Raw genomic sequence first — 10997 nt, forward strand, 5'->3', positions numbered from 1 at the left:
TGTGTCCAAACTTTTGACTGGTACTGTACATAAGAAAATAAAGTTGTATAAGAAGACTTTTTTTCCAGATTTTTGACCAGACCCCGGAACTCCCATGACCCATTAACTTCAAACTTCCAGACTCCGTAAAGTTGGATTATACAGTACCAGTGGACACACCTTCTCATTCAACTACTTTGAAGAATGTAAAATATAAAACATATTCTGGTTTGTTGAGCATTTGTTTGTTTACCACATCATTCCATATGTGTTCCTTCTTCTTCAATATTAATCTACAATGTAGAAAAAGTGTCCAAACTTTTGACTGGTACTGTATCCCCTCGCTTATAGTTTGCTACAAACACTACTGGAATAAGATGGTTTGAATCCATGCCGCTATGATAATTTGTTATTGTGGATTTCTGTAGTATTAGGACCTAAAACCTAGTGAGCTTTTTTCAGTTTAGTTTAGTTTATTTGCAACATAGATAAATGATATTACAGTGCAGGAAGAGGCAGAAAGCCCACTGAGCTTATTTGAAGCCTCCACCTATATAATATTTTTTTTTAAATCACAATACTATAACGGATACAAAAAGAAAATACATATGGTATGAAATATTGTTTGAAAAAGCATTTTTACAAGATATGATTTATAATAATATTACATTATAAACAACAAGAAAACAAAGGGAAAAAATGCAATGAGTCAAGATATGAATGAGCATGAGTGTGTGTATCCATATGTGTATATGTGTGCATTTATGTGCGTGTGAAAAATATAATTCATTGTCACGGATCAACCCACACCACATCATTGAAGTTAGCTCTATCCCAACCCTTTTCAACATAAATGCTGCCTGCACAACAATGCATAACTGATAATAATCCAAAATTATAATTCTACAATAAAATAACACTGACATGATATTTCTGCATTATGGGTACTTTAGGCCTACTTTAATAACTGGTAACACTAAGGCTATACTTTTACTTAATTAACATTTTGAATGCAGTCAGCTTGATTGTAATAGATTCTCATGTGACCACATTTCAGACAAGCCTTGTATGCACATATTAGACAAAACACACAATTAACCCCAGTAACCGCTGCTTTCCCAGCTGAAGGAGACAATGCCCCGGTGGTTGTGATGTTGACTGCTGTATAGAAGACGTGTCATTCATTCAAGTTCATCCGACCGCAAATGATAATAACATTCACCCTCTAACAATAGTCGTTTTCTTTGGTGACTGTTCTTTTTTTGTGTTCAACAGAGAAGCTATATGGAAGCAAAGCAAATATGTTTGACTCGCTTATAGTTAAACCAAAACGTGTATTTGCATGACAGCCACGAGGAAAACTGTTATAATTCACGCAACACACCACAGTAGGTTAGTTAGTTATTTACATCGGCAATGCTGTTATAACAGTTATTATTGTATTACGACCTCACTCCCCCCCAGTGTCTCTCCCTGCTTGACGTCACTTCTCTTGAGGATCATGGAAAATTTCTCCGTTCCAAATCCATTGGGCAACAGGGTCTGCCACGATCACTTACAACCCTTGTCCTGGCACCTAAAGGAAGCTTTCCACAAATAAATCGATAACGATCGCGTATAATCTATCGGGGAGTTTTACATTCTCTATAGGAGATGATCTCAAAACTTTAAAATCATTTGAAGTTGATATCATTTCAACTTTAAAAGATATATTTTGCTTCTTCTTTAACTCCCTTCTCAGAAAAAACACCGTTACTCACACTAGTAATAAGCCTCCTTGTTTACTCCCTTGTCAGTAACCAGTGAAGTGACCTTGAGGTAACGAAAGATAAGATAGTGAGATTGCCGATGTCATAAAAAAAAAAAAAAAAAAAAAATCTCGGAACTCGTGTTTACTGATGTTTGTTCTTCTAGCTTTGACTCCAGTAGTCCTGTGTGGTCATGAGATTACAGAGAGCCTGCTTCATTTTGAACAATGGTCAAATGGCAAACTTACAAAAAGGAGACTTGATCGAATCTAGTATTTTTCCTTAATGCAATATATAGGCAATATAAAGCATACGAGCAGTCAGAAGATAAGATAAGAAAAATGAGAGAGAGACACAAGGTTGTTTAAAAACATCTTGTCTCATGGTCTTATGCACTGGTGGACTCAGTGGACTCAAGAAGTGCTCTATTGGGTGCCACTATAAATAAAACATGATGAAGAGCCCCCTAACTGTTCCATCCAGTGTAGAAAACACAATTAAAATTGCCCCCTTGGGTTCCCTTCTAGTAGAGAAAACTTGATGAAGTGCTCCTTAAGGTGCCCTTCCAGAGAATAATAATCAAGTGCCTTCCAGGAAGCCCAGTGGAGAAAACATGAAGGGGCTCTACATCATCATGTTCTAAGTAGGCCCTAACAGTGGAGACAATGTGATGAGGTGCCCTCTAGGGTGCCCTAACAGCCGATCTAATGATACTGAATTCCTTCACGGCTCGTTTCATGAGCAAGACACATGTGATTCAAAATAAAATAAGATAAATCAAGCAAACACAGGGCCTGAAGCATTTCTCCTAGTTACAGCAACTTTGTCAATGTAATCATTGGATCACAAATAATGCAATATATTGTGTTAGCATAAAGTGTATTTCATTACCTCTGGACTGTTTGATTACAATTGTTGACATGTTAGCCTGCATAAGATGATTAAATGAATGATTTGGTTGGATAAATACACATTATACTGTTGCTTCCATTGATTCCTGGGGAGCCTAATGACACCATTGAGTCTTGTACTGTACCTCTACTGATCAGAATCATTGAGGCCACTTCTCAGATATACCAAGACATATTTTTAACTTTAAATTGTGTTTTTTTCACTTAGCTTGTATGCTCATATCAAACATGCAAGATCTATGTGCATGATTCTATGCAGATCTATGGCTTCTGGTTCTCTGCATGGTTAAACGGTGCCACCTGGCGTCATATTACTGTTATAACATTTTGATAACTAAGATTTCTCTCTCTGCGTGTATCTTTTTGTATGATCATCCGCACGATTCAAAATGTCAGAAATGCTCTCTTATTATAGTTTTCAGACCCCACATTTTCACATTGAGGAAGTGTTAGACTTTAATAACAATTAGTCGATGCTCCTTTCCCATCGATATCAAATACATGTCATGAAAAACATTTGTCACTGAGTTTTATCAGAACAGATATCTGGGTACCTTTTTTAAAGTTATTTTTGAATCTTAACATATCAGCAAGGTCAATGCAAGAAAAAATAGGAAGTAGTGTTTTTATATCCATATCACAAATAGTTATATATCTAGACAATAAAAAATGGGTATGTTTTAACACAAAAGTATGACATTTTTGTGATAAAACATACCCATTTTTATTGTCTAGATGTATGCTGCATGCACTGATGCATCTCTCCAGCTGAAGTACACATGGTGAAATGACTTGTGACTTTGAGTATAAACAGCACCGCTGAAGGGTTAAACTCTATGGTTAAACTGTCCTTATCTCCAGTATGGGCTCAGCTTTATGTAGTCCACTTGATCCTGGACTATGTTTGAAAATAACATTTTCCTCCTGAGCTATATGGCCAACATGACCAAACATGTGTAGTTAATCATAAAAACTGGAAGGTGGGGAGCTTAGGTAGAGGCGTAAAGCTGGACCGCTCAGACATGCTGGTGCCAGAGCAGCTAAATATAAGACTGGCTCCCACTGGGACCAATCAGAATGGCCCTAGAGCAGCGAACGTCCAATGAACGCCCGCTCCCCATTTTGTAAGGCGGGACTTCCGGGTGGGCGTGTGGGGGACGAGGAAGAGGAGGTCAAATGTGCTGCTAAGAGTTTTTGAAACGTGAGGCTGTTTCAAGGAAAGACACACAGATAGACTATTGTTCGTCGGAGTTAAAGTAGATATAGTTTACAGTGCCGTTATTAAAGTTTAAATTAAGAAGTAACGCTACGTGCTGCCGTGGTGTGTCCGTGTCGCACTAATAGGTATTTGACAGATAACGTTAGCTTATGCTAATGCTAACGTTACATGTCATGTGCTCGTATGCACTATACGACCTTACAACCAGAATATAAGTATGACTGTCTAAGTCAAACGTCCGCATTATCAACCGTGTTAAGGTAATGCATAGTGCATTTCTGCAGATTATTAGCTTTTTGCAACCAAGTTCGTAAGCAAACGTAAGCTTCTGCACTTTGCTGACATTTATCTTGGTGTTTGGGAGCTTTGTGTCACGGTCACCGCTGTCATGTTTCACTCCGTGTCCCGTCGTCCGATCTGCGAGCTCGGCGTCAATACGATGAGGCTCCAGAGCAGCAGGCCCTTGAAGCGGACCGTCAAGGAAGGCAGAGACAGCATGGAGAGGGTCCCATTGCTGGGCAGGGGCATGGGCCTGCTGCTGTCCTGGCTCCAGAGGGCAGGGGTCGGTGCCAGTGAGGCCGCAGGATCAGGCCGAAAGAGGAAGGGTCTGCTCTCCATATTTGCAGACCACTGCGGCTTTGTAACCGGACAGAGGCTGCGGCGTGCGTGCCAGATCGGCGAGCTTTACTCCAACCTGTACTCCGAGCGGACCAGGTCCACCCTGGTCGGTAACATATGGCGGAGATTTCAGAGCAAGCACGCACCACATGGGAAACTTGTCGCGGCCCTGGCTGGTATCTTCCTGTGGGAGAATGAAAAGATCCAAGATGAGGAAATTCAAAGGTTTGATATTTTTCTTTTAAACGCACACTGGATGCATTGGTGCACAGACATAGTCCTGCATGATCAATTAGAGGAGGTACAGTACCAATCAAAAGTGTGGACACACCTTCTCATTCAACTACTTTGAAGAATGTAAAATATAAAACATATTCTGGTTTGTTGAGCATTTGTTTGTTTACCACATAATTCCATATGTGTTCCTTCATAGTTTGGATGTCTTCAATATTAATCTACAATGTAGAAAAAAATTAAAATAAAGAAAAACCATTGAATGAGAAGGTGTGTCCAAACTTTTGACTGGTACTGTACATTTTAAATGAGTTGAACACCTACAGGATATATCATTAGACAGACATCATCAACAGAACCCAAAATTTGGTAAAATCCTTTCAAGAATATTGTTCATCCCTCTAGCAGAGTTAAATAAACGTGTGGAATCTTTGCAAAGTAGCATTGGTGCTGTTCTAGCAGCTCAACACCTTCATAAACATTTAGTTATTCTTGACATTTGTATTTGCATAATGTTTGCTATAATCTGTAATGTCAGCCGTGCATTGTGCTAAACAAACTCTCCTGTTGTTTACATTCATTTGAAGGTGTGGACTTGAGCTACAGGCAATGGAGGCTGTTAAATGTCTCAACACAACGTCAGGAACAAAGGCAGGACAGCTGGAACCTGGCTGGGAAGTTGTGGTGGAGAACAAAGGCTTCAAAGTGTGGAAGCGACCGATACCCGACAGTCACCTCTATGAATACAGAGGTCAGCCAACTCACAATCTCACATGTTACTTTTGTGCTCTGAGTTTTATCAGGTACTTTGATTGTGGTTTTGTTTGTATGATTTGTCTGAAGAGTTTGACTGAGTTTTACTTGCAGTGTTGGGCTCCTACAACGATGTCACTCCAAGGCAGTTCTTCAATGTACAGGTACAGGCTTCTCTAACGTCCTTATGTGCTACTAGTAAAATGTCGGTTTCAATTAATTAAGAAATTAAGTGAAAAAGAATAACTTATTCTACTAAGGTACTGACTTGCAATAAGAAAACCATTAGGAGGAGAGAGCAGCCCTATTTGTTCCTTATCAGTGGTTTGGGTGTTCACCTGAAGTCTGACTGAAGAACCATGGGAAATCTTTGTATTACTGAAATTAAATGACAATTATGCAAGCGGATCCAACTGGCAATGGTAGTCATTTTGTTTAAAATCTAATATTTATAAAAGTTGGACTTTTCCATGTACATTTTTCACATGGATTGTGTTTATGGTATATAAGACAGCTTGTTTATCATTACCACAAACCAGGTGCACTTGCGCAACCAACGTGCTTGTGTGCAGCACAAAAGCAACTGTGACACTCAGTCTATGTGCTATATTAAGCACCTCACCCTTGACTTGTACTTTCCCCTTTCACCCAGTTGGATACAGAGTACAGAAAGAAGTGGGATGCGCTGGTTATCAAGCTTGAAGTGGTGGACAGAGATGCCTATACAGGCTCTGAAGTTGTGCACTGGGCTACACGCTTTCCGGTGAGTTTCTGTTGACTGCTATTGTGTGTTAAGGTTAGGGATGGGTACAGAAAACGGTATTAAAACGGTATTAAATCGGCACAGATGCAAAATTATTAGACTAGAGTATTCTGAAGTTTATGGTTCTTTTCATCGGTACTATTTAATGTTTTTGTGTAAGGTTTTATCATGCTGCAGCGCACATCTCTCTTGCTCTGGGTCAGGGCTTAGCTCCTCCAAATACACAAACACACACAAGCGCACACACACACACGCAGCAAAGTCAGCCAATAGAAAAGCAGAGAGGCCTCGGTGAAAACTGAAGTTAAGAGGTGAAGTGAGGATAACTATGACAACTAGGCTTGTAACTGTGAGTGTAAATAAACCTTTGCAAATGACAAATCAATACACCTGTTCAGCAGGAATAAATATGTAAACCTGAACAAAAGCAATCTTTAGATCCGGTCTGTCCAGTCTTTTCAATCCGCTGCTATGCTCAACACAACTGCAGCGTGCTAGCTTGGCTAATAGCAAATAGTTACAAACAACTGTGATTGACCTTGGTTTATCATGTGGTTAAGAGCAACTACTAGCCATGTTCCAGCATATTCATCGGTTTTTGATTTCAGATTGTTAGCTGTTATTTAATCTTGTTTAATCTCTCCTAACAGTATCCCATGTACTCGAGGGACTATGTGTATGTGCGGCGCTATGATGTGGACATAGACAACAACCTGATGGTCCTGGTATCCAGGTAGAACTTTAAAAACAGTGTGTCTCTGGGGTCAAATATAGATACATTTTTGATGCATTACTAAACAATTAACTTTTTTTAATTTATTTTTTTACATTTGTAATTCTGTTATAGAGCCGTGCAGCATCCCAGAGTCCCAGAGACTCAGGACTTTGTGAGAGTCCATTCATACCAGTCAAAGATGGTCATCCGCCCTCACAAGTCCTTCGATGAGGTTTGTGGTGAATGTGTTGCTACACAAATTACTTTAACTTGCATCCAGGATTCTGTGTTTCGTAGCCAGTGAGTCTGAGCTTTTGTTTTGTTCTTGACAGAATGGATTTGATTACCTGCTGACCTACAGTGACGATCCGCAGACTGTCTTTCCTCGTTACTGTGTGAACTGGATGGTGTCAAGTGGTGAGCTCTACACTGCTTAAAAACTTCTTAGGGCTACATGATTATAATGATTATTTTCACAATCCTATTTAACTATTTTGTCCCCATTACATTTACAATGACATTAAGCAGCAAATCCTTACACATGAGATCCTCACAATGCAACATTTTTGCTATTTTTGCTGTAGCATTCAGATTGCATTTTTTGCTTTCCTCATACATTTCATGTTTGGGAATTCTACCCTGATAATTAGTGAATCTCTCTTTTTGCACCCGGCAGGTATGCCTGATTTTCTGGAGAAGCTCCATACTGCTGCCTTGAGGGCCAAGAACTTGGAAGTGGGGATCTACGACTACGCAGGTGTCATTAAATCCAGTGACTCAAACCGCCAGCCGAGTCAGGAGCGCCTCAGTGGAGAAAAGCCACGTACAAGCGGCCCGGGACAGATCTACGCTTGAGATAGACATTTTATAGACCCGGGGTTATCTTGGTGTTTTTCACGTGCACAAAAACCTCAAACCCTCCAGCCCAACTGTTTGGGTAGATCGCATGAGCTGCAAATGGAAGTTGCGACCTTCATATAAGACAAATGTACAGTATGTCCATCCGTAGACATGGTTATATTGGTTGTAGATGAGATGTCACAAGAACAATGGACTGCCTGGGAAAATGTTGCCATAGAAATATTCATCCAGATTGCTGGCAATGGCATTATTTTTGCTTAGCCAGGCAATTCTTTGTAGCATTATTTTGCCTTGTTGGTAATTCTGTACGTGTGAAAACTGTTGGTAAGATTGAGCCAAACTTCCTAATTGTAGAGATGCTTTTGCCAAAACACTTTCTCTCATTTTATCTTTCTATGTCTTGTCTTCTATTGTTCAACAAGGCTTGACTTTGAAGGCTGTTCAGACCCCATGCAGTCACATTAAATATTGTCTATGGTGAGATAACAGCGAGATGTTGTGCAGTATTGGACATAGAATGGTAACTGACTGGCTTTTGATGGACATTATATCTGTATTAAAACTAAGGCCAAGATTTCTGCACTGACCGATGAGGAGTTGAGGCCTCTTCGGGAATAATTTGTACCACATTTCTTCTTCATTTCATGAATTTAAAGCAACTGGTTTCTTTTTAATCGCAGCATAAATTATTGATTTTCAGGTGACTGGATGGGGTGGATTTAAAAAAAAATAATGATGCCATTATTGGAAAATTTGTCTACAGAATTTTAAAGGAAACTCAAAGGTTCTTTGTGTTTTGGGGACAGCATTGTTTTGCTGTCAGCACAGTGGAGGTTTCATGCTATTCAGCTCACTGCGGCTGTTCAAGACTGCCAGCGTCGACAAAACAGCCTTCTGAAGATAAACCAGTCCTTCAGCATTCGGGGCATAGTGTCTTATAACAACCACATAAATCCTCAATAGATTAATTTCAGTTTAGATCTACTAGCAAGGCAACCCTACAGAGATATGTTATGATAAACCAATATCCCTTTTTAGAGAAACTTGGAGCAATTGTGCCACATCAAAATCCATTCAGTTCACATGAGTTTGAAATATTAATTTGTCCCATTTCAGCTCAGAATTTTTTTTGTTACCGTGGTGTCCACTACGGACATCACAGAACTTTGTACTATGTGAGTTATGTGTGTTGGTGTTTTTCTTTGGTACTGTAGATCTTGTACATTCATAAAACTGTTGCCTGAATACTGGAAATCCCTGTTCACAACTAGTTCAGTAACATTTATCCCGCTTTGTGATTTTTCAGTTTTTGTTAATGTGGGTCCTACTGAAATTCTCCAATTCATCCATCCAAATCATCCTTGTTACTGTTGTAATTAATTTAGCAGGGGGGTGTTATGAATGTACAAAGAGCTTCCCATTCTGTGGAATAAAATACCGCCTAATAAAGTACACTGTTTACAGCCTAACAATCTGGCACAAATATCTTGAAATTCATTTGTATTTAAAAACATCTTAGATTGTGCGAAAATGTCATGTTATGTGATGGTGGTACATCAGAGTGAATAAGCTGCAAAACCGCAGGATCCACCTTTCTGAAACATTAGTACTGAATATAATAATATACCCACTGTGTCAAAAATGTGTATAATTCTACTCTGTAGTAGAGTATTTCCAGCTCTACTACAGAGTACAAAATAACAATGGCAGAGTTTGGCAATACAAGTGTGAGGGAGGAACTTAAATGTTTTTTTGATATTCACCTCTTGTATGGTCAAACAAAACAGATTTAAGGGATTTTAACCCAATTAGACACAATGCAACGTTTGCTAATGTTCAGCTTGCGAATGTATTGTAACTGCTAATGCTCATATTTGTGGAAACCTGTGTGCCACCTGCTGTAGTCTAAAAAAAAAAGAGTTGTCACATACTGTTTTTGGTTTTTCTTTCTGCAGGAAGTATAACATTTGTGATTAGCTACCACAGGAGAATAACTTTAAGAACAGAAAAAAATATTGTGTGGACATTATCTGGTGCACTTATTACCCTTTGCTTTCAAGACTGAGTGAAATGGATGACCGTTTAAAGAGATTAAATAAACATCGTAAATAACTGTCTCTGTTCAGCTGTTCATTCTTGGTTTGACCTTGTCTTAGTTAGAGAAAAGGGTGAATGGCTTTGTTTTAGTGCAAAGCACCCAGCGTAGTCCAGTCTAATGGGATGATCTGTAAACCCTATACTCTCTGTCTGGGCACAAGGTCAGCGACAGATTTTACTCCAGAGTTTACGTGAAGTGCTGTCTGCTCAACTGATCAGCTTTGAACAAGATTAACTCTACTGGCAAACAACTGTAGCTTTGTCACAAATCCAAACTACAAACTAATTCTACACAGTATGTCGTTTATAGTAATCATCATCGTAAACTGTTTTAGCAGTTGGTATTGATAGTTGTTAGTAGCTCCATTTCCTTTGAGCATTGCATTATGGGAGAATTGCATCCATCACACTACATACTCAAAACCTGCTTATGATCGGTATGCAGTATGGCTTTGAGATGTGGTGTGTGCGTCGTTAGCTAGATTGTAATAATCTAGTATTTTGCTTAAAGTGTAAAATTACATTTTTATATATTTTTTTTAATATAGAAATATCCATCCTGAAGCTGTTTGATGTCGATCAAACTTTTGCTTTGAGAAGCTTGTTTAATATGAAAGGCTTTGCTGTGCCTACCTGACAGAAATGTGTCCCATATGGCCTATGCCTGAAACTGTGATTGCCTTGTTTTTTAAATTTTATTTAACAATGCTCTTAGTCTCACAAGAGAATCTTCAGTAGGCTTTTCATGGAAGCCATGTTGACAAATGACAGGTGTAAAATTAAATAAATGATGGCTGAATTCAATTTAGGGGGACTTTGGGATACTGGCTCACAATAACTGCGTTTCAATCCAGCTGCAGAGCAGACAGCAAGCGGCCTGTCACTCAAAGCGGCCACGCCCTGAATTATGCCGAATTTAAGCTTTAGTATCATTTATGCAGGTGAGTTCAATTCAATTCCCCCCCTTTAGAGTTTTGGGGGAAACGTAAATAAAAGCTTTAGAGACCAAAAAAACATTTTTTTGTACCAGACTATATACATGTTTATTTTCGCTGTAGAGTTGGACATGTCAACACGGAGGTCTATGGTATAGTGTGAA

General features: G+C 39.1%; 1 protein-coding gene across 1 annotated transcript; it reads left to right on the forward strand.

Annotated features, from left to right (window-relative positions):
* The first annotated feature begins 3805 nt into the window (after positions 1 to 3805).
* stard7 (StAR-related lipid transfer (START) domain containing 7) lies at positions 3806 to 9876 on the forward strand. The gene is made up of 8 exons (XM_054612555.1): positions 3806 to 4700; positions 5297 to 5460; positions 5577 to 5626; positions 6115 to 6225; positions 6876 to 6958; positions 7073 to 7172; positions 7273 to 7357; positions 7617 to 9876. The coding sequence occupies exons 1-8, from the start codon at positions 4246 to 4248 to the stop codon at positions 7793 to 7795; spliced, it is 1227 nt and encodes a 408-aa protein (XP_054468530.1). The 5' UTR covers positions 3806 to 4245; the 3' UTR covers positions 7796 to 9876.
* Positions 9877 to 10997: the final 1121 nt, after the last annotated feature.

The sequence above is a fragment of the Anoplopoma fimbria genome, chromosome 14 (genome assembly GCF_027596085.1).
Source record: "Anoplopoma fimbria isolate UVic2021 breed Golden Eagle Sablefish chromosome 14, Afim_UVic_2022, whole genome shotgun sequence".
Lineage (NCBI taxonomy): Eukaryota > Metazoa > Chordata > Actinopteri > Perciformes > Anoplopomatidae > Anoplopoma > Anoplopoma fimbria.

What these genes read in the sequence shown, in the direction of transcription:
- stard7 (XM_054612555.1), top strand. Translation starts at nt 4,246, where the DNA reads ATGTTTCACTCCGTGTCCCGTCGTCCGATCTGCGAGCTCGGCGTCAAT. An exon ending in TCACCTCTATGAATACAGAG is followed by an intron (nt 5,461 to 5,576) that starts GTCAGCCAACTC and finishes TTTTACTTGCAG; the next exon opens with TGTTGGGCTCCTACAACGAT. An exon ending in ACTGGGCTACACGCTTTCCG is followed by an intron (nt 6,226 to 6,875) that starts GTGAGTTTCTGT and finishes CTCTCCTAACAG; the next exon opens with TATCCCATGTACTCGAGGGA.